The 26776-nt window shown below is 43.6% G+C and overlaps 1 protein-coding gene across 10 annotated transcripts in view; it reads left to right on the forward strand.

Annotated features, from left to right (window-relative positions):
• The window catches only part of FMNL2 (formin like 2), a 146526-nt gene that overhangs the window by 76616 nt on the left and 43134 nt on the right, over window positions 1-26776 (forward strand). For 9 of the 10 annotated variants that reach the window (XM_061363769.1, XM_061363766.1, XM_061363772.1 and 6 more), the window contains exons 2-6: window positions 3199-3282; window positions 11510-11590; window positions 15178-15254; window positions 16588-16671; window positions 18524-18676. In XM_061363769.1, the coding sequence (XP_061219753.1) occupies window positions 3199-3282; window positions 11510-11590; window positions 15178-15254; window positions 16588-16671; window positions 18524-18676 (479 nt within the window). Of the gene's footprint in view, window positions 1-3198; window positions 3283-11509; window positions 11591-15177; window positions 15255-16587; window positions 16672-18523; window positions 18677-19791; window positions 20136-26776 lie in introns of those variants that run through there. The other variant, XM_061363776.1, reaches the window with a different exon arrangement.

Genomic DNA, 26776 nt, shown 5'->3' on the forward strand with positions numbered 1-26776 from the left:
TTTGCCACAGTGGAGGGTCCTGTCTAGAGCATGGTAATGGACTTGCACACACACAGGTTTTAAAACTGTTTTAAGTCTCTTATTGAGAAGTGAGTAGGTGTAAATCATCCAGTGCTTACACACAGGGATTTGAACCTGGTTGCACACAATGTATTCATAAATAACTTTGCTTGTCAGACCAAGGTGAGGGGTATCTGAAGTGAACTGCAGTAGTTGGTTGAAATACATTGAATGGTTGTGTGCAGTACAATGGTGCGGAGCAAAGGAGTTCACATTTCAGAATGAGATCAGATATAATTCAGTTTGAAATGAGATCACTCGAACCTGCTGCCTGGGCCTTGTTTTCCCTGTTTCAGGCTTTCATCCACACTGAACTTTTGCCATGACTGAATCCTGCAAAGGTTTCCAGGCAGGTTTCTTGTTCGAGTGCCAGCCTGATTGGGTAAGCTGATGAGCTATAAGAAGATCAGAGTTTGACAAGGGGTGTATTGCAGGTAAACAGTGAAGCTTTTCCTACAGCTGAGATTTAGCATAGCTATGATATATGTTGCATCCTCAGAGGTAAGGAATGGTGCTTGAAGAAGCCGCAGGAAAAATACCAAGTAGTGCATTAAAATGATAAGTAGAACTGATAAGTTACATGGTGAGAGACTGAGAGGAGAATCAAGTGCAGATATGATCACAGCCTATAAATACTGTCAACATGACAGCACAGATGAGCAAAAGGAAGAGTATTTGTTATCTGATGGAAAACAAGCTTTAGGAAGAGCAGTCCTCACAGCAGCAGACTGGTGGAGGGGATCCCCAGGAGTGGGTGACACTAATCAGCCAGGATGGATGGAGATAAGGTCTTGTGGGACAATAGCAAATACATCTGTGACATGCAGACAGGTGGATTGGAGACCCATGCTGTCCTTGCCTGCCTCTATGGTTCTGTGTGGACCAGGAGGTATAAGTGCACCAAAGGGAGGCCCTCAAGGGTCTGCAGTATTCCCAGTAAAGAAGAGGCATTTGCTGTCCCACTGAAGGTTTGGAAGGACAGTGTGTGGTGCATGTGCTCCCTTGCTTTCAGGGAGCATGCTGGTGGGGCACAGCAGTAGAGGGAATGTGGTGGTTGCATCATGCCAGGGTGCCTGGGATTGCCCTTGGATGAGGGGGACCACTACATGGAGCCTCATGCATGGGGAGCGCAGATGGCTGCAGCAGCCTCCACTCCTCTGCCTGCCAGCAGGAATGCCACATCTGCTCCTGAGTCACTCCCAAGCCCCCCTGTTTTCAGCTCAGGCTGCTCAAGTAAGACCAGGGAGAAGGAAATCTGAAACTGGGAGGGAGCAGCCCTGGCCCTGGGTCTGCCCCCCACCAGGGCTGAGCTGGGTTGGGAGCAGACTGACAGCCTGGCTGTGAGTTAGCAGGGCAGCTGGGATGTGTAAGCCCTGCAGGAGCTGCAGGGCAAGGTAGTCCTGCATCATATGCTACCCCTGCAATAAGAGCAGGGAAAGCCTTGTCTTTGCAATGGGGACATAGTGCTCAGTCACCCAGAAACTGTTGGAAAGCTTTGCTGTTCATGGCCAGCTGCTACCAGTGAACCTCTTGGCTTTCCTTCAAAGCCCCTAATCCGCCAAAGCTCACCTGCTTGGTGCAGTGCCTGTCAGTGTGGTCAGCACTGTGCACACTGTCCCAGCAGGATGGGGATTGCCCTTGGCTCCTGCAGTCCCCGTCTGGGGACTTATGTGAATTTTGATTTTATGGTATGCCATTCAGGGTAAGCAGACCTGCTGGGGGGGTCAGCAGGCTGGGCTGATCGTAACAGATGCTCTTGTTGGTGTCTGGGAGTGTTTCTGAAGACTTCCAGGACAGCCTGCTTTTAATAAATCTGTAAATCTTCCTATTGCACAGCTTGTGAAGATGTACACTTCTAGAGCAGAGTGTTTTCGTACCTAACTGCCAGTGTATTGATTACTGCTTCATTACAGGCTTATTTAACAGCCTTTGGTTCTGGCCTCTTTGTATGCCTCCCACAGCCTTTTAAAAATTAAATGCAGAAGGGTAGTGCCTGCTGGTACTGGAGATGTGCACAGCACTGGCCTGCCTGCCTCTGGTGTGCTGCAGGGACTGACTGGCACTTCGCTCCTGTCCCTGCAGCAGTCCAGATGGACCACCAGAGGCTGTGGTCCTGAGGCTTAACAGGGGATAACTGGCTGGTCTGGGAATCCAAGCCTGGAGACCAGCAAGTGCTGGAAATGAAAAGATGCTTGGCTGGTTTTCATTCAGCCACTTCACCTTGCTGTGCTGTTAGGGAGGCTCTCCAGACCTGGTGTTTGCAAAGCTCTCAAGGCATTCCTGGATTCTCCAGCAGCATAAGCATGACAGTTATGCTGCACATTTAAAGATATGGCTCTTAGGAAAACTGCCTTGGGAGTGAGTAGCCAGCCTGTGCTGCCCTACCCCAGATAACTGCCATAGAGAGGTATCTCAACTGACATCAAAGGAGCCAGCAAACGATAGGCATCATTTAATTGCTGCCTCTCCCATACCTTCTGACTCGTTACTGCAGGTTGTCATTCACAGTCTCAGGATTGTTATGATTGTTATCTTTGCTTATGCCAGTAGCACAACGTCAGGCTGGGCAGCAGCAGTCTTACCTCTGGGATCTGTATTATTCAGATAAGACTGCATGCAGTGGCATTTAAAAACCTGAATAGCATCCCACTGTTGCAATAAAATGAAATGGCATTTCAAGATCTTGTTTGGAGAGAACTGGCCTTCTGCAGTCCCCAACCTGCAGCTGGAGTTTGTGTTTCCCTTATGAAAGAGCTCAGGCCAGGGCTGGCAAAGGGAAGAGGGGATGTGGTATGCCACAGGGACCCATCTGAGCTGGAAGGTAGCTCCTGTGCCATGGTAACAGAAGGAAGCCCTGTCCTTTCCTCTGGATGGAGGTGGCTGGTTAAGAGCTCCAATCACTCCCTTCCTCCTGTGTCCCAGCACCAAGCTTTGTCTGTTGGTGCCTTGTGATTCACTGGCGCTTTTGGGGCCAAATACGACATTTAGAGGGAATGTTTCTGAATAACCCTGTCAACAGGAATCCACATAAAACAATTAAAGCAACCGCAGCCACATTGCCTTGGTTTGCTCATGTCTGACTCCACTGGAGCCTGAGCCCTCTGCGATCCCTCACGTTTGCTTTCTCTTTCTCCGCAGAATGCGATGAACTTGCCACCTGACAAAGCCCGGCTTCTGCGGCAGTATGACAATGAGAAGAAGTGGGAGCTGATCTGTGACCAGGTAAGGGAGGTCTGGAGGGCTTTTGGCACGTCTCATCGAGAGCACCAGCTGGGTTTCATCAGTGGCGTCCCTGGGCTTAGAAAAGGGACCTTGCAGAGGACAAGTATTCCAGTAGTTTCAAACACTCATTTCTTTGGCCTTATGCTCCATTATTGGTAACAACTCATAGAAGTCTTGCAATAAGAATTCAATTTTTTTGCAACAGAGCAATATCTCTTTCCCCTCTGGTGTTACCATCACCCCTGTGCCTGTTGCCTCTTGAGTGATGAATGCTTGAGTATTTTGCCTGGCACAGACTCAAAAAGACTGACCTCTCAGAGAGGGCTTTGAGTTTGGTCTGTCTTGACCTGTGTAACATGAATGAATGAATGGTCTCTATCCAGTATTTGGCTTTTCACGCAATGAGCGGCTGTCTCAGGTCGTTGTGGCTGTTGCCTTCAGGGAGAGGTGAATGGTGATGTACCCCTCTTCGCCTTAGAGGCTGAACAATAACCTGGGATTAAGCAGCCACAGATGCTGAGGGATCTTCTGTGTATGAGCTCTGCTGTGGCATGCACATTTGGCAGCAGTGTAGAGCAATTAACAGGTTGGCTCTGCCATGGCAAATGAACAGAAACATTATTATTTAGAGAAAGTGAAGCATACTAAAGGTAGGATCTGCATTTGTGAGCCAGCAGCAAAATAAAGTTCTGCCATAAGCTTCAAAAGTAAACACTAATGAAAATAATTGATCTAAGACTATGAAAGTAGGATGTTTCCTTGAAATGTAAACACAGCGGTACCAGGATGAGAGTTTGGCAGAAGGTACAGTCATGCTGTGAGGTCAGGAACATTATAAGAAATAGGTTTTTGGGACATTTCCTATTTAGCTGTTCCTGTGGTGGAGCCTCTGAAAAAATCCAGCTACCTTAGTAAAGCTGAATAAAAAATTACTAGCTTTTTTTTTTTTCTGAGTTTTCTGTGTAAAGCGTTGACTTATTGAAAGTTTCAGTTTAATGAGACACTGAACAAATTGCTTTATCTACTGTGATTTGTTTCATGAATGTTTGCTTAGAGCATGCATACTCAGAGCACGTACAAGTAAGCGTGAGCTTTGGGCTGGAGTTGGCAGTGGGGCACTCAGAAGCAGTTAGATCACAGCTTCAGTGTGCAAACTCCCACCTCAGAGCTGACCCACCCTTTGCAGCGTGCAGCTGCTGCTGATTCACTCCTGAACTCTGGAGCAAGATAGGAGGGATGAGTAAATGGAAATGAAGAGAAGGAAATTTGCAATCTGGAGTAATCACGTATCATAATAGCTCCTTGCACAACACTAAATCCACCCCTGGGCTGGGATGAGTCTACTTCCCATTGCTTGGAGAGGGTAGGCAGGGAAGCAGCGCAGGACTGTTGTAACCAGCAGTGCGAAGCTCAACACTGAGCATCCCGAAAGGGTGGGAGATGACTGTGTGCCATGCTTCCAGGGTCTGTCCATCCAGGGGGAGGTGCTTGGGCAGTTAAGGGCTGTATATCTGGCATCTGTCACAGCTCCATAGACTCTCTTGCATTCCTCATGGGTGCTTGCCAGCTGCTGTAAATTAGAGCATCATGAAGCAGGTGTCTGTAAACTACGATAATGCAGCATATGGGGTGTGAAATATTTATATCTGTCCACATAATTATGGTGCATAGCCAAAAGTACTTCCAGGAATAGATTTTGTACAGAGTGTTTTTAGTGTAGATGCAAATTTTTCTATTGGTATCACCCGTTGCACCATTTTACCCTGTTTTGCTTAATGAAGAACTGAGGATGTTAATTAATGTAACAGCTTGAGGAAATTAACTCTTACCCTTCTGTGCTGGTTTTCAGCTTACATCTGGAAGGCAAACATGTCCAGAGGTTGCTCTTAAATGATAATTTTCTAAACACTGTGTAAAGCAGACCCTGATCTGTGAAATATTTTGAAACTATTAGGGGAGAGAGTTCCACTCCGGAAAGGAACTCTCACTTTTGCAGAAGTGGGGCTTACAAAGCTGGGGAGCTACCAGCCTCATGGTGATGGTAATAACAAAATAATAATAATAATGATAATAATGTGCCATAAGTAGGATTGTGCATGTTGTAGTGGATCATTGTAAGGGTTGCTGGGCTGGTTGCAGAGGACTCATCCTGTGGGGTATTTTCTACTCCTTTGTCTATAAACCTTGCAAGTTACTTAGATGTTGCTGCTGGCGTCTTGAAAGCTTGCTCCGTACGTCTCCTGCTTACCTTACGAGGAGAAGAGCAAAGCCAGTAAACCTGTTGCCCATCCTGGAGAAGGCTGAGGGTCATCTGGGGGGGTGAGTGTTGGGGAAGATCCAGATAGGCAAGAGGATACCATTTTCTGGCCTGGTGAGCCACCCTTTTAGTGTATTCTAGGCCTCTATCCAGTTGCTTGCCATGAGACATACAGAGGGGGCACAGATATTGAGGGAAGAGGTTGGGGACATCTTAACAAAGTTCTTCATTGCCCTCTAATGGCAAATTATGGCAGGGGCGTCACCATGTCCTCAGCTTTGGAGACACTGGAGGTGTGTGTCCAGAATAATGAATTAAGAGACCAAAGATGAAAGTCATGTGGTTTACATCAAAAATGTATGGAGTCAGATGTGCTGTGTGCTTGCCTAACATGTATGAATCCTAAGAATGAAAAAGTTAGTGAGGGTAATAATAACAACAACTTGTGTCACTAATGCAGAAAATCTCCTGAATGTTTTTGGAAGCAAAAGATCTTTGGAAAAGCCACAATTTCCTGGTTACAGAATTAATACATTTTCCAGATTTGGGTGAACAAGAGATGTGTTGAGTTATTTGTAGGAGCTCATGAAAAAGGAAATGTAGAAATCCAGCAGTTCCTCTTTGAGGCTGAAGTAAAGCCCCCTCCAGGCTCCCCCCCCCCCCCCTTTTTTTTTTAACCATTGGGAAATAAAGTGCTAATTCTCGTGATTGCTGGTAAAAGAAGCACAGGGCTGGTATTGTGCTCCCCCATCCAAGCTTTTTCCCTGAATACTCGTAAAAAGGAAGATCTTGAGGACCAGGTCATCTCACTGCTCTGTGGTCCGGTGCCGCTGGCTCCTTTCATGCACTTCTCTACACTTAGCTATTGTTCTGGCACTGCTCCTCAGCAATTTTTCAAGTAAGAGAGAGCCTTTTATCCTTGGGAAGTCAGTTAGTTTGCTTTCTAGGTGGCTGACAAAAGCAGGGTTGAGTTATTGCTGGTCTGTGCCTTTCTCCTTTCAGGGCTGTAGATAGCATTGGTGCTTATATGAGTCACGTACTGGAGATAAAATAGGTTTCATTGGGATTTATTAACTTTGTTGTGTCTGAATGGCCCAGTTCTGGGGCAACTGGAAGAGAAAGCCACCATGTCACAGTCATGATGTCACCCACTGGCTTACGCTTTTTGCTCTGCAAACTTTGGAGACTCAGATGCGGGTTTTAAACTCTATATGTGTGTGGTAAAAATCCCCAGCCTCGCCATTCAAACAGCGTTAAACCCCATGCCATATAAATTCTTATTTTGAGAGCAGATTTGGTCAGTGAGTGATTGGGAATTGCCAGAAGTGGAGAGGAAAAAGCAATGATTTTTAACTCCTTGTTTACAGTATCTGAGGCAAGTGAGTTGTGGGTGAGCAGCAGTGCCTCATTGTTAGCCAAGAAGCATGTTTGTCTCTACAGGAGGAACTATGGGGAAGTAAATGCTCTAAAGAAGCACCAGAGGACCTTGAGAGGACCTCATGCTGGCCAACCTGCAGTCACACCATTCACAGCAAATGAAATACCAGACTGCAGTCATGCTGGTCCAATGAGCCCTGCGCCTTCTCACCCTGTGTGAGCTCTGGCAGAGCATCAGGTTTTTGAGAGGACGATGGCTGCAAGCAGACATTCAGAGTGTCCCAGAGGTGTCGGGGAGCTTCAGGCTGCTGTCACTGCACAGCACTGAGCCCTGGTTCTTGCAGCTTGCGACGTACCAGACTCTAATATAAAACAGTCAAAGCTGGATAAATTGAGACAGTAATAATAGCCAGGGAAAGGCAGTTTTAAAGGTTAATCCCTCATGGCTTTCCAAAGCAGAAAAAACACTTTAAAGGCTGTAAATGTTTCCAGGACTAGTGGATGTCTACCACAAGTGAATGTTGGTCACTAGTTAGAGAAAAGCGTTTCTGGTGTCTGGTGTTCATGGATAATGCCTTTAAAATGCTTCAGCCCAAGTAATTCCACTACTCAGTAATGATAAGCGTATTTTTTTAAATGAAGTCACCATATGAAGAACCATAGAATCCTAGAATGGTTTAGGTTGGAAAGGACCTAAAGATCATCCAGTTCCAACCCACCTGCCGTGGGCAGGGACACCTTCCACTAGACCAGGTTGCTCAAAGCCCTGTCAGTGCCTTGAACACTGCCAGGGATGGAGCATTCACAACTTGCTTGGGCAGCCTGTTCCAGTGCCTCACCACCCTTGCAGTAAAGAACTCCTTCCTTATATGTAACCTAAATCACTGAAGAGATTATTACATAAATACATAATTACAGCTAGGTTTTAAGAAAACAAACAAAACAATATAGTATCTGCATCACAGTCTACTAAATGTGCTTGTTAAGTCTCTTTAAGCATTTAATTTTGAAGTCTCCTGATATTAAAACTGGCAGTTAGGAAAAGCTCCTGTTGCTTTAGCAGATGATGGCTGATTAATTTGTAAGAGAAATAAACCCATAAGAGCAAAATAGCTTCCCTGGGGAATTAGACTAAATACAGCAGAGCTATACATCAGGATGAGAAAATCCCCAAAAAGGGGAGGAATAAATACGAGAGCTGATGTGGAGTCTTGGTAGCCTGAGACTGCAGTCAGGAGGAGGCTCCTGCTGTGCCTGCTGCTTGCTGCTCACATCGCCTACTTTTCCTCAAGGGCGGACTTTCAGATTGAGCTCCACCACATGCAAATGCAGAGAATAATATTTGGACATAGTTGTCAAGTGGCACAATGAAAATGCTTCTACTTTTGTGGGCTTTCTTTTGTAGAGAAAGACATGGTTATTCAAATGCTGTAATGTCTCTGGAGCTGATACTAAACTATTGAGTGGCAAAATGAGAAACAGTGGTGATCTCCAAGGTCCAGATACCTCCGTGACTCTTTACTAGTCTGCAGTGGGCCAGATTCTCATTTAATGCAAAGTGCTTTTTTGTCAGTCTGCCAGTGTGAAGAAGTTTTAAAATGGGTTAATGGGTGGAAATTGCTTCTAAAGAACTTACATTTATGCCCACTGGAAAGCCACAGTATCCTGAGGGGGCTGTAAGTCTGACACAGAAACCGGTCTAACAGTTTCTGTAACAGTGTCCTGCAAAAAAATGCAGAAATTAAGCAAGCAGTTGGGGTACTTTGAATATTGACATCTTCATGTTTTGACTGATTTATTTTATGTGCTTCTGTTTTTTTGTTTTAATTTTTCTGTTTCCTTTAAAGCCCCTGTCAACATCTGTGGATGTGCCTGCTCCCATTTATTGGATGTGAGAGTTGGATGCTTGAGCAGACTGTTGTGCACCTCTTGGGATGTGGCAGATGATTTCTGCTTGTGCCAGTGGAGCTGTGTAATGGAGCCCTGGCATGTCATTCCAAAACCTGCCCGTAATTCCATGCATCTGTCTTGTGTCTCTGTCCTCCTCAACACAGCAGTAACAGTTCCAGTTAGCAGCAAATTGCACTACAAGAGTGTGAAAGGGACTGGCAATGAGGAACTTTGCGTTTTCTGGACTGTTTTTTAGATAAAAAGGAAATGCCAATTCCAGGACTGTGTTTGGCCCGTATATGTGAAGGTGCATGGGAAAAAAATCTGGTTGTAAAAGAGGAAAGAAATGTCTGCCCTCTGTCTTACAGAGCTCTCGCCTGGGGCCGAGGGACCACAGACTGGCAGACTTTTTAGTTCATTTTTTCCTTCTCACCACGATTAATTACTTTTATTACAACAAGCAGCAAGATAATAACAGGAATGACTTTTGGTGTTCTGACAGTACACTCTGGTAACTGGGCAGCAGTGTCCTATTCATTATGAAATAACTTTCAGATAATGTAGTCAAAATTGCATCCTGACCTAATAAAGGGAGGTTTCAGATATCAGTTATAAAATGCAAAATTTCAGGAGGAAATTGTTATGAGATCTTTCCTCAGGGGAAAAGGCAGAATAGTTTAAAATTCTTCAGGATACAAATAGTATCAGAACTTTCGGTAATGCTCTTAAGAGGTTTGGACACAGCATACTCCTCACAGAGCAACTCGTGTTTCACAGCAGTTTTTGTAGGATAAATTTCAGGCTGGCTGTGCAACTGGTAAAGCAAGCAAAAATCAAGCAGCTCCCAGAATACAAAATGTGCAGACCTTGTATTTGTCATCAAAATCTTTAATTCACTTCTGAATGTGGCTGATGCTGGGTTGCAGATGAAGCATCCCCTTGTACTGTTAGGCATTTGGAAACCTTCAGTGAGAAATGAGTCTCAAAGGCAGTTAGGAATTTTTCTGCACTGGAATAGCAGCAGGTGAGCAAGATAGGGATAGGGTGTCAGGGATGCTGCTGACATATGACAGAAAGCAGGAATGTGGGCGTGCATGATTAGAAGTTTTACTTGGGTAAAGCCCACCATTGCAGGCAGCCTACCTTCCTTCCTCTGTGTCCTGAGGTTGATCAGATTCCAGCCTAAGCAGAGGCACATGGTGTTTCCTGTGCTTTCCCAGTGGGACAGGGATGGGCAGCTCATCCATAATTTCACTTTTAAGTGGAGTGGTGGCCTCAGTAGCGTTTGCCAGCTTGCTTCCCACCACGCTGGAGATCCCTCAGCTTAGCCTTCATGTGACACAGATGTGGAAAGAAGTCCTGGGAACTGTGGGTGGAAGGGACAAGCTCAAGTATCGACATGCTCCCCATGCTAGTGGTGCTGGCAAAAGTGGTGCAGGGACCTGATCCCAAGGCACAAGGAGCATGATGGTGCTCAGGCATTCTGTTGGCATAGGAAGCAGGATGCTGCTGGGATTGGGTGTATTCACATAGAATTGCCTTACAAAGGCAATCCAATTTAATATCCCGGAGTTAAAATATTACTTGTTTATTACTAACATATTGCTCTTGCATTCATTTTTCTGGAATCCGAACAATAAAATGAGACTAGACCATGCAATGTGGTTTTAGACTTGTTCCAAGTGATAAAAAAGGTGTCTGGCTTTTATGGTCGTGGCTTTCAGTCAAACATGGGTACACATCTGCTCTTCTAACCTTTGTCTTTCCTCTTGGTACTCCTGGCTAGCAGAAACCCTGTTATTTCAGATGCGTGTGTTTGTATGTGTAACTAACATCCAGAATTGTCATTGAATATGTAAGGTATATTTTATATATCAAGTTTCAGAATATCGTGATACATGTAAATGTATTTTATTTGTGTGCATACAAATACATGAACTGGGTACTTACAAATATCCCCACTAGCGCCAGGACGCAGCAGGGGACATAGGTTATTGTGAGGGGGAGGAGGGGCAGCCAGGAGGGGCGAGAGATCATGAGCAGACAGGGGAGGTGGCCGTGAGAGGTGAGCAGGGATGGCCACGAGGGAAGATCATGAGGGAGAGCAGGGACTGCCATGAGGGGTGAAGGGAGATAGCGAGGGGATAGCAGGGACGGCCATGAAGGAAGATCATGATGGGAGAGAAGGGACAGCCATGAGGGGTGAAGGGAGATACTGAGGGGAGAGCAGGGACAGCCATTAGGGAAAACTGTGAGGGGACAGGAGGGACCGCCGTGCGGGAAGATCATGAGGTGAGAGCCGGGGCAGCCATGGGCCTTGAGGGGTGGCCACGAGGGGAGATACTGAGGGGAGATGAGGGGTGGCCATGAGGGGTATAGGTGGCAGCTATATATAGTATGGGGCACTGTGAGGGGGCAAATGAGGAGCTGCTGTGACTGGAGATCATGAGGGGCAGCCATGAGGGGAGATCAGTTTGCCCTTAGTGACACGGTTTAGTGGTGGGCTTGACAGAGGTAATGTTTGGTCTTGATGATCTTAAAGGTCTTTTCCAACCAGGTTGCTTCTATGATTCTATAAGGTATGGACTTATAAAATGATTACAAAGCTATATTTTTAAACATATAGGTGTGTGCATTCATTTATGTAGTAAGTAAATACAGTTGTTTTAAAATGGCTGATGTTTATTCTTGTATCCCCTGCAGGAAAGATTTCAGGTGAAGAATCCTCCACACACATACATCCAGAAGTTGAAGGGCTATCTGGATCCAGCTGTAACCAGGAAGGTGAGGAGTGTTTCCTTTTGCCCATCCCTCATTCTGTCCCTCATTCCCTGGCGAAGATGGTCCTGGGGTCTGCGTTCCTTCCTGCCTTTGTGTAAAAAGCCCAGTAAAAGTCTCAGAAGAATCTGAGAGATGCAACAAACTGCAGAGAAAAGCAAAGAGAAGTGGGGAGGACCCTGCAGTTTTCACAGCTCAGCAAGCAGAACAGATGTTGCAAAGAAAAGGACCATCTGACACATGAAACAACTTACTTTAATAACTTTAGCTTCAATAAATAGTCTGACGCATTATCACTGTGCTGTACTCCAAGTCTGACTTTTCATGTGGGCAGTGCTAGTGGATGAAACCTCTGTCAGATGGCACTTTTCTCACCCATGTGTAGGGGATGTTGAAGTTTTGGGTCCTTTTCTCTGGACATTTGCATGACAGCAGTTAAATACAGCTGGCACAGCTCCCCTCTCACTTGCAGTCTCATCTGCAGTTTCAGGGTTGTGAAGTAAAGGTATAACCTGGGGTATATTTACATGGCAGTCTCATCCATCCTTCTACGTATTGTTTTTCCAAAATAGTTGAATAATCACTCGTGAAAGACTCAGGAACTTCACTTGGCCTTTCATAATCATAGCCATACAACAACTTCATGTGAATGGTGTGCATCCTTGAATGTAGTTTCTGTACCTGCTTGTATTTGTGTCTGGTTCTGATATTTCTGCACTGCTTTGATGGGCTTAGTAATAGCCTCCTGAATTCTAGGATGACAGTAAACCTACATCACATTTAGAGGACCATTGCTGAACCTTTGGTATTTAACCACTTTGGCTATCGGCTCATATCCTGTGTTGACAGTTGTTAATAGCCTTTAAAAAACAAAACCAAAAAAAGGCAGCACGAGCATAACAGATCCTGCCATTGACTGGCTGTGCCTTGTCCTCCACAATCGCTGCTTTGTGTGGCTGTACAATGCGCTGAGGTTGGTGCCCTGTGGTAAAATACGTATCTTGACACAGGGCTTCCAGGCTGGGGCCAGCTCCAGCTGTGGTGGAAGTGCACCTCCATCCCTGCAACAGGCGAGGGGCAAACACTGGGCACCCTGTGCTCCAGTGTGCTGTCACTAGCTCCTGTCTTCAGGGCTGCAGTAATGTCTTCTGACAGTGCTTCTCTTGTTGCAGGCTCTGACAAGGAGTAGGAAACCATTTGGTAGGAAACCCTTAAATTTGCCTGTAGCCGAGTGTAGTTTAACGAAAAAATAAAATAATGGTGAACAAGGGTCTTTGTATGTTTTCTCCTGAAGGGTTTTTGAAATTCATTTAGTGTTTGGCTTTGCTCTGTGGTTACTCCATGAGCACACATTGGAGCCTTTCTTATCCTAATACAACTATAAGAGTCCCATGACAAATGACAAAACTGAAGGAGCCTAAAAATAGCTCCATTGAGTTCCTCTCTTTTGTTTTGTTACTCAGTATCACCAGCAGCCTTTCCTCAGCCTGCACTGCGAGGCGGAAAGATTTACAAATGGGCTTCTGGACGGATGCATGATATTGTGGGGAGAGCTCATCTTACCAGGATTATTGCTATAATTGAAGGGGTGTCAGCGTTTTGGCTGATGATCCCCAGTGTGGCCAAGTGAAGGTGGCTCCAAATGCTGCTGAAAAACATACCTTTTGGCTTGTAATTGGGGTCATAGTGGCTCTTCCTGGGAAAACAGTTGCTTTTCGTCTGAGCTGAATTTTGAAACAGGAAAATGGAAGTGTTGAAATTACACATCTTTAAAGGAATTGAAGTTTAGTGGCTGTTGGAGTCCTGTAAAGCATGGAGCCCATTCACTGCTCTCTGCCATGGTTGCAAAGATCAGCCTGGCCTCCCTGGGGGAATGGCGGCCCCACATGGGGCATGTGGAAGCGTGCTGCCTATTTCTGCTGTGCCCTCTCACCCCCGCCTCCTGCCTGTGTCTTGCTACATCAGTATTTTACCTTTACTTCTAGAGAGCTAAGTTTTTATATTGCTTGCGATTACATTGTGTAAACTCTCTTGGGAGAGAAGGTACTGTGTTTTTGTACTCTGAGCTAATTAACCGAGGTCCAGAGAAACCGTACTTCTGCTCTCAATGACCTGTTTCAAAGTAAAAATTAATAGCACCTTCTGTCTACTAGGACTTAACAGTGAGACTTCTTTTTCAGTCTGCCAGTGGCTTTCTAAGGTGGGATTTAGTCTTGCCTCAAGAAAGCCAGTGGTGCTAACTAGCTTGTGATAGAAGACTAGTGGAAAAGGCAGCTGATAATTTTCACATAGGTCAGCAAGACAAGGTAAATCCTGTCCTTTCATCATATTCACCTCAGCAAATGAACTCAAGAGAATTATTAACTGACAAGTAGTACCCTTGATTTTACTGTGTTGCACTGAGAACAAATCCTGGTTTTCCTTGCATTCAGAGCAGTCCTACTTGCACAGCAGCATTGCTTGCATCCTAAGCTTTTATAGTCTTTTCAAACACATCAAGTCTGTGTGCATGATAAAGGATGACCATGTTGGTTGTTAAGTACTGCAATTCCAAGATATGATTGTCCATCCACTTCTGCTCTCATTTACCTTGTTCACAAATGAGAATTTACCAGCATAACTGCTCCAGGATAATTTATCCAGCTGTTTTAGTACTTTTCCATGGACAAGAAACAGAAGGAAAGAGAGAAGGGGACAGTCTTTCTCTGACTGGGAGAGAAGAATGCATTGCTGGCTCAATCTGCCTGCTTACCAAAAGCCCTACTGCAGCCCTACTGCAAGCTGGTTTTGCAGACAGTGAAGATGAGCTGCTTGACCAGACTCAAAATGAGTCAGTGTGCATTTAGAGATCTTCTGCTGTGACCAGTGTCTGCTTTGAGCTGTGAAGTGGGTCTCTCACTGTGTCCCAGTGAGGTTTTCCCAGGTTGCCCTTTCTCCTCCAGTATGGAGACGGCACAAAACCTCGTCTCCTTTCTACTGCAGTGTCTTACTTCTTCCATTTTATGGCCTTTCCTCAGCATCTGTTTTTGCAAATACAATTTAGTGTGCACAGATTATTAAAGCATGCAGATGGCAGCACATGTGTATTTCATTATTGGCTCACACCCACAGATCTGGTAGTTTTACAGAAAGGATGGCAGGTTTTTTGGTGTGGGTGTAAAGTCACGAGAGCAAGATTAAAGCACCAGACTGAGAATGAAGCCCAAACACTGTAGATCTCAATGGAGAGTTCAATAGTAAACCGATATCTATATACTGGTTTAGTATATATATATATAAAATATATAATATATATTACATATATAATATATAATAATAAGCTTGTATTATAAAGACATGTCTATCTACAGGCTTTTAATTGTTTTAATACTAGAAACTCAAAAATGTGCATGGGAACAGAAGTTATTTTTTTTTTTGGTGCATGTTTTTGTTGACTGCCAGACTGTTGCTGTTGCATTCTTAAGGATTTAAAAGGGGTTCTCACTCTACCTTAGTATTTTATTTATTCAGTCTGTGTTTCATGAGGTGTTGATATTTTTAATAGCATCACATGAATCTGAATGGGGTTTTTTTGTCTGCTTGCTCAATTACAGAAATTCAGAAGACGAGTCCAAGAGTCTACTCAGGTACTCCGAGAACTGGAAATTTCTTTAAGAACAAATCACATCGGGTAAGAATTTTTGATGACATCTGGTTTAAGAATTTTTAAATTTTTTTTTTTACATCTATTGATGAATGTCTCTGAAGAAATACCTCTTTGCATGTGAAGCAGTGATACCACTTGATTGATTATTAAAGCCTGGACGGCTCAGTTAAGGGATAACTGGCATCTCAGGAGAATAATTCAACTCTAATTCTTTCATGATGAGGTTCATCCACATCTCTGTGAAGGCTGCAAAATGATTGCAGTTAACTTCTGTTCTTCCTAAGTCAGTCAGAGCAAGAGTGGGCATTGTGTGTCTAGGAGAATAATAGTACTGCAGCTATAAGTACATGTATAAAAAACACCCCCATGCTGTTTTATAGCTTTTACATGATGCAGTTCATGAAGCCTGACTGTGAGTAATGTTACCAGGGTTTTACTTCCACAAATAGCTTCCTCTCAAATAGCAAAACTAAAAGAATCACCAGAGACTTAGTTCCTTATCAAACATGGCATTCCCATCTGCATTTCCACTGGTCTTACCTCTGGGTCTTGGGAGCAGAAGCTGGTTCAGGACTAGTTCAATGTCATGTTTTTGAAGTTTTGAAAGCTTTGGAAGGTAACAGACTTTTCCAAATTTCAGATTATTTTGCTTAACTCTTAGTAGCCCAAATTTGCAGTAACAGTTCTAATACCTTTACAAAAAAAACAACAACAAAAGGCAAAGTTACTGTTAAATGTACATCCAAGATGTTACTCTTTTGCTGGTGTGCTGTCTGTATGCTTTCAAAGACTGCTAGAGATAAGGATGAGATAAAAAATAAGCCAGGTCCCTGTGACTCATGCAGTAGAAGGTGGCTGTAGTCACTGCCTCATGGTTTGCACAGCAGTGTGTGCTGGAGATGAGCCTAGGTTTGGAGTGAAGGTGGGCAGCAGCTGAACTCACAGAACCCATGGCCTCGTCCAGCACCACCACTATGATGGGAAAGGCACTTACCGGTTCCAGAGCTCAGTACTTGGGAGAGGAAATGCCTAGTTTCTGAGCAATGCAGAGTATGCATAGGACAGGGGTTACGCTTTTTTTTTTATTTTTTTTTATTTTGTGGCATTTTTCCAATAATAGTGCTGCAAAAAAGCTTGTGTTGGTATATTTGTAAAGTCCTCTAAGGGACTGTTTTAAAGTCCTCTAGATAATAAAGAGCATTTTTAAAAAGCCCTATTCTCCTGATTGAGAAAGCAAAAGTCTACTCAGAAGTGCTGCCTTTCTTGCAATGGTTCTGTCTCTAGTTTATCTGACAAGAATTCCAGTAACTTCACAAAGACCACTAAATGCTCTGATGTCTGCTGATTTTTCTAACAGATGGGTCAGGGAGTTCCTGAATGAAGAAAACAAAGGCCTGGATGTTCTGGTGGAGTACTTGTCATTTGCACAGTATGCAGTCACGTAAGTAAGACTTGCCTCGTACTCTCTGGGCTTGCAAGACAGAGCAAGAACCCTGCCATCTATACAGAACAAGAGAAGGACATGTAAGGGCAGAGGTGCAGCTGTCTCTGCAGCCTAGTTCTCCTGCTGGTAGCTTGGTACAATACTACGTACTCACATTAGAACAGGGAAAAGGCTAATAGTGCAAACCTATTGCCTTATAGGGGTCCTATGCAAACCTATTGCACAGGCAGTCCTGGGTAACAGTCAGATTTGATGATCTTAAAGGTCTTTCCCAACCTAGTTGATTCTATGATTCTGTGATAACATTTTGTAGAGAAAAAAAAGTTTAAGTCTTGAGATTATTTGTAAGACGATACTGAGCTTTGACCTCTGACTGTCTTAGAAGTACAGTGAAAAAAAAATTCAACAGATGTGTGGAAGCAGGCAGGAATCAGTTTGTAATTAGTACCCAACTCCAAGGCATTATAATACTGTTCAAAGTAACATCCACACCATGTTCAAAGTAACATCCACACACAAACTACTTCTCACAAGGCTCCTGACAAGCAAAGCAGTTGGCATCCTGTGCAGTAGATGTGTTGCAGGACAGCAATTTCAAGGAATTTCAAGACAGCTTTTTCAGTTTTGATGTCTGGCTAGTTGGGAGTCAGATTTAGTCATTTAGGTAATAAATCATTAAACACACTCTTAAAAGAAATCGGGGGGGAAAAAAATCAGTTTTCATTAGTTGTTACACAATTGGAAATAGATGTTCAGCTGAGGTTCTGTTTTTGTATATCCGCAGACTTTCACTCAGGATATTGCAGCAGTACATTCTGGTATAATATAAAAGTGTGAAAAGAAGCAGTAGGTTAAAGATATTGTTGTAGTTAGGAACTCAAGCTGAGTAGAGTTGATATTTTATTTTTAGAAAAGATGCCATCAAGATGTATGCATATCATTGCACAGAAGAGAGATTTTTAGTGGTGTTGCAGTAAAGTTAATGGAGGAAAATTACATGTTTTAAAATGCTGCTAACACTGGAAAAAACTGTGCATAGCAAAAAATAAGTGTTTGTATAAAGGCTTTCTTCCTAAAATTATATGAATGTATGCAAGTTAGCTTGCTGTGTTTTTCCTCTCTCTAACGTGGTAAACATGAGTAATAACCTCAAAAGCTGTAAAAGGGAACAAGCAATTTTTGCTTGAAATAGCAGCACAATGGGCAATGAGTCAGAAATCAAAGAAAATCTGTAATGATTATGATAATATATTACATATGCTGGGAGATACATGAGGGCCAACAGCGCTGTGTGAATGCTAGGTCACATATTGATGGAGGAAAATGAATTAGTACTTGCACAATGTATTGATTTATTGAAATAAAATGGAGACAGCTTTAAGCATTCCCACTCTTCAAGGCAGAGCCTGTTCATCAGCAAAGCAGTCAATGTTGTATTTATTTTACATTGAAGTAGAATAATACGTAGCTGTTTGATCCCTCTGAAACTGGATGCTCATGTGATTAGCTGCTCCCTTTGTCAAGGTCCAAACTTGTTGCACTATGCATTTGAAGCTCACACTGAATTGCAGCCGAATGGAAGTTAGCCTGCATTGCTTTCGTCTTTTCTTTTTTATATCTTTTGGGACCTACCCGTATTTAAAAGACACGTAGATGTGGCACTTAAGGACATAGTTTAGTGGTGGACTTGGTGGGTTAACAGATGGACTTAATGATCTGGAAGGTCTTTTCCAAGCTAAACAATTTTTGTTTCTGATTCTACTAAAATATGCAGATGTTGAACAGGAAGGAAAATACTATGTGCGTTTTTTCTGTCTAACCCGGAGATGGAATTTCTATTTCCTTTCAGGTTTGACTTTGAAAGTTTGGAGAACAATGTGGAAAACTCAATGGACAAGTCCAAACCTTGGAGCCGATCTATTGAGGACCTGCACAGAGGCAGTAATTTACCCTCACCAGTTGGCAACAGCATTTCCCGTTCTGGCAGACACTCAACTTTACGGTAGGGCTTTTAATCAGGCAGTGGGTAATCTGCAAATAATGAGAGCCAGAGTGAGAAAAGTTAGTATGGTTTTCCAATTAGAGTATTTTTCATTTTCCCTCTTTTCACAGTATAGGCTTGACATGTTGGAAACATGTCATTGTAGTGATGGTTTTGAGGTGGAAAGAAATGCTAAGCTAGTAGCACAGGGCAGTTGAGGAAGAGACAAGAATAACTCTGCCTCCCTTTCCAACGGCAGAATGATCTAAGGATGTACGTTACATTTCCATCAGGTACAATGTGGCTTGCACAGAGGAAGCAATTCCTCTTCTCCAAAATGTATCTCAAGATTTCCATGGTCTTGGCCAGTCTGGTGCTCTGATCTGGTGTCTCATCCAAAAACGTCTCTTCTAGCAGCACATTCCTTCCATGCTGCTATGAACAAGATTTTTTTTTTCTTCAAACCTGCTGTTAATTCTCACACCACCCTGGGCTTTACTGTGAAGCCTCTCTTTCCAAATACTGTTGGGGATTTTTTAACCTGGTTTGTGGAAAAGGACTGAATGACAGTCAACTCTGTTATATTCCTTTGATGCTTTACCATTATAAAACATAATTAATACCACCTTTAAACTAGCAGTGCTGTTACCTAGGGGCGTAGCTCAGAGTGCTGAATGCTTTTTGACTTTTATGGAGTTTTATTACATAGTAGTGTGATTATAGAAGAGTCCAAAAAAGATGGAGCCAGTAAAAGGACCTTTTTCCTGCATCTTGGACAAGAGGTTCTGTTTTGTTTTGTCAGTCAATGGTAACATTAGCTCTTTAGTTGATGTTGGGTGTCTTCCATCTGCAGCCTGAGTGGTCACAGATGTGATACCTGGAAGATGTTGTTCACAGACATCAGTCAGTAGAGAAAAGGAGACAGTTCTGGTAAAGAAATACAGTCTATGAGTGTAGCAAAATCATTTGAACAGTTGATTATTATTTTTTTTAAATTGCAAAGATGTTCTTAATGATTTTGGTTTTCTTTGGTCTTTAATTACTGTGACAGAGAAATGGTAGAGTCTTGCAGGAGAATGTCTGATTCTGCTCTCTTAGGGAGGCGTGCTTGTGATTAGTTGCACTAGAAATGCATGTCAGGTATCTGTTAAATGTCTCTTACATTTTTTTCTCTTCATTTCCTTCCATCCTTTTTCCTTTTTTCACATCCTCCTTGGTTCCTTACCTTCTTTTTTTCCCATGTCAATGTCTCCTTTCTTGCACACTTCATTCCCCTCCCTCTTTCAAATCGTCTTCTCCAGTTCTCTTTCTCTTACATCCTTCCTTCCTCTGCTCTCATCTGCCTTTCGCATACCCTCAGATTGGTTTCTCTCCCTGAGCAACTTCAATTCAAATGCTGCCAGAGCTGCTTTTCAACCAACTGCCTCTGGAGCAGCTTCACTTTGTGCTCTGCTGATGAGGCTTCGAGCTGGAAAACCTCGTAAGTCCCAGGTGCAAGGTTACCCACAGCATGGGCTGTGCAGGGCATGGGACCCACGTGGCCAGCACTTCTCCCCATGCCTTATAATCTGGTAATAGTACGTCTTGGTAAAACAACCACCTGAGCATCAGGGGGAGTTTTCAGTTCCAAAACGTGCGGTTATCACATTATAACTTCAAAGTGTAGTTTGCTTCTGTAGAGTGGGATTTTCTAAAAGAAAATAAAATGTGTTTTACCTTGAGAAAAAGTAAAGTTTCCTTTATCATATTGCAGATAATATTATTACTTTCATACCTGAAACATAGAGCCCTTAGTCATTGTCCATTTTATTTCTTCTTTTTTATTACAAATAGAGACTTCACGCATATCCAGACAGACACAGAAATGTAACCTAATACAGTGTTTTTCAGCAAAGTGCCGCCTCCTGTTTGCAGAGCCATCTTTTTACCTGGACAGCAGGTAAAAACTGTCCAACATTTACATGGAATTAGCATTTTTGGGCACACAGAGACTCAAGCCATAGGTTCTTCTGTGTGGAAGCTCCTCTTCTATCTTTGCGTTGAAACCCATTCAAACAGAAAAGAAGTGGTCTTCCCTCTTGGATGAAGAAGGAGGAGGCTGATAATCTTAACAGAGTAATTTAAAATTCAGGAGCTGGACTCATCCCTTCAATGCCCTACCAGTATGAAAAATGAGAACAGATTTGGCCTGGATTCCTTTTTATTAAAATAGCAAGAAGATTTGGGGAGACACTATTTAACTTGTCAGCTTTAACATAATGTTTTTTTCATTTTTGGTATCTGTATGGCAGCGTCATTGCACCAGCTCTCCTGCCTGTCCTCAGGGTTCAATAGTAGTAAACCTGCTGTAGTCCTCAGAACCCTGAGGTTTAATTATACAAAACAAATAGGAGGTAAGCACAAAGCAACACTAGGAAGTGCTGGCAAGGTCATACCCCATGCATTCTTTCAAACAGTGTGGCTCCATTGTAGTGAGCAGTTATGGGCAAGCTTTCTGTGGTGTGAACTCCCCCAGCGGTGACATGGGCATGGAGGCTTTATCTTCGTTTGCGTGGCTTAGGCTATCCATTTCTAATTGTGACTTTCACTAGCTTCCAGTAGGTCTTTTTTAGTAGTGCTAAACCCTGCCAATTCCCTGCTCAGGGGGTTTCCTTGGCAACTGAGGGGGTTTTTTTTAAGAGGAGGGACAGGGATTTGAGAAGCAACCACCAAAATGAGGGCAGAATAAAAGCAGCGATGAACCTTTGGGAGTTTTATTGCTGCTTTTTTGGAGGGAGAAGGAGTATTACTTTCACATGAGAGTTATACTCTCCTGTCAGATAAATATTAATGCAGACTTTGTAATGTCCCAAACCATTAGAAATTCCCTTTCTTCTGAGGCAAATACTTCATTTTTTATATGGATTGAACTGAGAAACTTGCTTTCTTTCTTCAGAATCTGTGGAGTCCATAATGAGGGCGATCTAGGCAAATGTATCTTAACCTATAAATGGGCTTTGAAAACATTCAACAATCGGACTCAGATTTGACACTGACTTTGTATGCCACAAAGATTTAATTTGGACTTTGCCATTAACACTTTCACTGCTCAGGGATCAGCTGACTTTGTCATCGTAATTTGTGTCAGATACTTGCTAATTCAACAAAGTATATTTTCGAACAGCCAGTTGTTGGTCTTGTAATTCTTCTGGTTCCCCTGTCTGAAGACCAGGATTTTCACAGACCTTAGATGGGCCCTAGGCAGGCAGCAGTGTCCCTGGCAGCTGAGGGTAACTCCAATGCAGCGTGTACCTGTTTTCATGAGCCTGCTTGGTTTTGTTATGGGATGTTTATAGGTGACTGTTCTGGTTGAGCTGGGGGAGAATCCCCACTTGTATGTGTTTATGGAAGTGAAGAAACATGCTTGTTCCCTTGCAGGAGGTTACATGTGCCACCTGGGTATGCATTGGCATCTGTAGACACACATTGGCTGTGTAGCATGGGAGGAGGAAGGAAGATCGAACCTGGCTGTTTCCATTTCTTTTCTCATCTTTTTTAAGTAGCAGATATGTCCTCAGATTTAAGGATTAATAGTTTTCCCAGATTCCGTTAGATGAAGAGAAAACCAGCAGGCTTGAAGTCATTTATTCTCTTTACATGTGTGGGACCAACCCAGGTTTCCTGCCCTGTTTGAAGTGGCAGAAAGGAGGCATTTTTGGGCAGCACAGTTATCTGCTCTCTCTTACCTTGCACAAATGAAGGAGTTGATTGTTCCTCACTGGTTTTAAAGCTTCTGGGCCACTGAACACAGGCTCATGGTCTTTCCCTCTCTGGGCATCATTCCCTGCAGAAGGGTGCAAGTTCAGGGTCCCCATAGCCAGCAGACCCAGCTTGTAACTTGCTTGACAAGATGAGACAAATCCAAAATTAGTAGGAAGCACCAAGACCGTCTCCATCCAAAGTTCCTTTCTGCTGTCAGAAGTACATTCATAATACAAACACCACCACTTCCAAACAACAACAAAACTACAGAAAGGCAATCCAAACCCCACTAAGCCCTGATGAAAATCAGGAGTCCCTGTCCCCATAGTGTTGGGTGAGCTGCTGGTCCACCCTGGATCTCTGTCCTCTGCTCTCCTTGCTCCTACTCTGAGGGAGCTGGTATAGGCAAATGAGGGCATGATAGTCTTTAGCAGATAATGAGACAAAAATGACGGGAATAACCATCTATAATTTATATTCATTATTAATGCAGTGCATTAGAAGTCTGCACTGTTGTACTGGGCACATGTCCTCATTTTAAGTATGTTAGTCCTCTTGTTGTCATTGATGGAGATGGCAGGAGTTTGCATTGAGATTTGTGCTCACTTACCATGGTGGAAAGGGCTTTTACTTACTTTGAGTATTACAGTTTGTTGCGTAGGTGTTTTGATTATTCATTTGTGGGCCTTCAGTGTCAGTTTGAGCTGTTTTGCACCAGAAGATGCCCTTGCATGTTGTGTTTTTTAGGTCTTGGTTATACAAAGTTCTGTGTGAGTCTGGGACACACTGCATGTTTTCACCAGTTCTGACTGATCATATTAACAAAGTAAGTGGGACATGGAGGCAGGAGTAATTAAGCAAAATTAATTTATTCAGGCTGGCTGGGCTGAATGGTCCTTTTCACCTTTCTGTAGGAGGCTGGTGGGTAAAAGCCCAGCCTGGTCTCCAGAGACAACACAGCAGTGCCTTTACAAGCACTGCATTAACTAAATTGTTAACAAATTGAATAAAAATGATAAATGGGTTATTTTTGAACAGAAATGTACTTCTGTTAGAGCTAGGAGAGAAAAAGAACCTTAAACTATAATGTTTCAGCACAGATTTAGCCTTGATTTTAACAGTTGTTGGTTTTCCCACCCGGGTGCAGTGCCCCAGCTGTGGAGACGCTGAATCTTGTGTGCTCCCCCTCAGCCTCCAGCAGCAAAGGCATGAAGCTGTGGAGCAGCTCTCTCTCTACATGTGACATCCCATACCCACTGCTGGTGGATGGCAGGAGGAAAGCATTACACACTGCAGGAGCTTGCACGTGGTCAGGTTTTCTGTTTCTGCTGTTTTCAGAAGTAAGGTTTTATAGTTCTTTAAAGGAGGGGCAGAGGAAATAAAGGAGGAACCATCTGAGTTTAATTATCAGGATAAATATACTCTTGGTGACATAATCTTTGACCTGCAGCAGACAGGAAATCAAAACCAACGACTCATCCCGATGCTCGGATCAGCCTAATGTTTAGTGACAAGAAATAAAATAAAAGCAAATGAAGATCATCCACCCTGGTTTGGCTCATGTCACATAAAGGGAGGTGTTAGAGCTACTGCCGGTCTGCCTTGCCTTTAGGAAGGAAACAAATAACATTAGGGGTTGTTGCAGTTGCTGCTAATTTCAGGCAAAGCATCTTGAGCCTTAGTTCCAGTGTGCAGAGTTGTTGTAGAAGAGTTTCTGTAAAAAAAAAAATCCTTATTAATTATTGGCATTCATGCTGTGTGAAGAAATTTGCATCTGTTGAAGGGAAGCAATCTAAATCTAGGGCAGAATCCCATCTGTGCCAGAGATATCCTCTCTGCACTGCAGCTCTCAATTGTGTATTCCATACTCATTTCTCAGGCTAATCGTAAACTAACACAGGTGGAATCTCTGCAAACCAGAGGGTGCGGGCTCTGAACATCACTGGTGATATCACTGAGTAGCACACTGCCAATCAGGGGTGTACAGGGTGATGGGGAGCAGGGCAGGAGGACTGCTGCAGAGAGAGCATGATATGCATCTTGAGGCTGGAGCAGAGTCCCAGAGGTGAAGGTTGACTTAGTTTTGGGAGGAGAACACAACAGCTGCCTCTGGCTCTGCCTATATGGCTGGTCATAAGACTCCTCCAAGTGAACATATCCAGGCTTCAAAATAGCAGTTTTCCTGCAGGCAGGTACTGCTGTACAGGATGTTTGCAGACCTCGTCAGTCTTTTCCATCTCTTCAAAACAGGTGAATACTGTTTTCACCTCAGCCCTTTGTTTTGGTGCCCGCATTGCTCAGCATTGCCGGCCTTTTGATAAGGTGCCTAGAAAGGTAGTGAGCAGTGTGGAGGGAAGTATCTCCATCTCCCAGCCGGAGAAGTTTCCCTCCAGGTGGCTGGATCCCAAACTGAGTCATCAAGCTGAGTGCCCAGGGAGCTCAAATTCAGCATGCTTCAGGGTCCTGCTGCATTGAAGAGTAACCTTGCTCCCTGATTCGGTTTCTCCTCATTCCCCAAGCAGCTGGAAATGCCAAATTCTGGCTTTATGGTCATCTTTTATTAGCTTAAGAAGACTTTCTCCCATTTTTTACAGTTGACAAAACTTTGTCAGATGGTTATAGGCATTCTGAAATTGAAGGAGTTGATACACCAGGCCCTGAGAAATATTTTTTTTCTCTTCTATCAGTGGCATGATAATGATCTGTTTATTTACAATTTGAAGGAAAATAATGTATGCAGCCTTTAGTAGTTTAAAAGTGAGATAAATAATTTTAAGAACGATCTCTTTATGACTAGAAATGACTTTTAAATCTTCTTATCGCAGTTTTTTTCATATGTAGTGAAATGAATGTATGGAAATATGCTAGTTATACATTCTCCAGACAACACTGGCGGTGCTTCCATGCTTTGCAGTTCAGACTCAGCATAGGGCTCCCAGTTAAAGGTTGCAGTATTCCTCTTTTGTCTTGATAAGGGAGATTCGGGGAACAAATGAGTCCCTAAGCACAGGGTCTATGTGTGGGCACTCAGCCTGTTCATGGGAACACAGGCAGCACAGCCTGGCTGGAGGTCCTTGGCCTGTCACATTCCCACCAGGAGAAGCTGGACAAAGTGCCCCGGAGCCAAGGTGTGAGGTACAGTGCAGCACCCATCCAAAGTGCTCATGGCGGCTTGGGGCCAGCTGTGATGGCCCTGCAGTGCAGGGAACAACCTTGTCCTGTCCTGGTCCTCTAAGGCACAGCCTGTATTCTTCCCTGGGTCTGGTTCCCGGAACACAGCTCCCATGCATTAACCATTCACTGTTCTCGGGCAAAACTAGGTCATGTTTCCTGCAAACCTGAAATCCGTCTGGAGTGCCCTGAGCTGATTTATGCATTCATATATATGGAAAAAAAAAAAAAAAAAGTAGTTTGGCTGTATTCTGCTTTGAATTTTGGGGTTGCTTTCATCTTGGCACTCCTGGAAAATGAAAGCAAAGGGAAGTAATTGCTGAAGCTTGAGAGTCACTGGCTGTCCGTGGGCAGGATGGTGTGGCACTATGTTCTGCTTTTGTTCTGTGCTGGAGCTGCAGAGTGGGGAGGGCTCTTGGCAGCCAAGAAGGCAGACATGGCATGGGTGCTGCTGAGCTGTGATCACTACCCAGCACACTGTGTGCCCAGACCCTGCTATGAGCTACCTCATTTGGTTTGGTTTGTGCGTTTAAAGTTAGAAAATTTGCAAGTATGTTCTTTGCGTCAGAGAATGAGCTAGTGAGTCAGAATAAAACAAGTCTGTTATTGTTCATGTATTATTATTAATCATTAATGCTATATATTATTATTAATTGCTGTTATTAATATAATAATGTTAATCACGGATTTTAAAAGTTACATGTCTTTTAAACAAGATGAGTAGCACAGATTAGACAAGTAACTGCACAGCAGCATCAGCAATAAACAGGGTAGCTGCCCAGATGCACTTAAACTATGGAGAGGAAAGAGGGAAACAGTGAAGTGCGATAACAACAAAGCTGTATCTAACACCCCTCTGTCATATTGCTGAGGAGCAGATGCTTAGTGCAGAAGATGCTTAGAGCACTTGCTTGATACTAGCATGGCAGATACCCAGAGATGTTTCTCCTGGTTCATGCTCTTGCAGATATGCTTCCAGCATTCTGGAGATTTAAGCATCCTGATCTAAGGATTGCATCTTGTGTTTAATAGTTCTTGATGGAACTTTTTTTCCTCTGTGAATTGGTGTGTTTCTGGAGCCTGTGCCAGGCTCTGGGCTCTGCAGTGGTGGTGCTGAGCTCCTGCTCTCCGGAGCACTGTGTGGAGGAGTGCCTTGAAAATTACCGGTTTGCTCTTCTTCCTGTCACCTGATAATTATGTGTGATGCCA

Source organism: Neopsephotus bourkii, unplaced genomic scaffold, assembly GCF_033783945.1.
Source record: "Neopsephotus bourkii isolate Nb327-2 ecotype Australia unplaced genomic scaffold, CSIRO-AGI_Nbou_v1 NB_1181, whole genome shotgun sequence".
Classification (NCBI taxonomy): Eukaryota; Metazoa; Chordata; class Aves; order Psittaciformes; family Psittacidae; genus Neopsephotus; species Neopsephotus bourkii.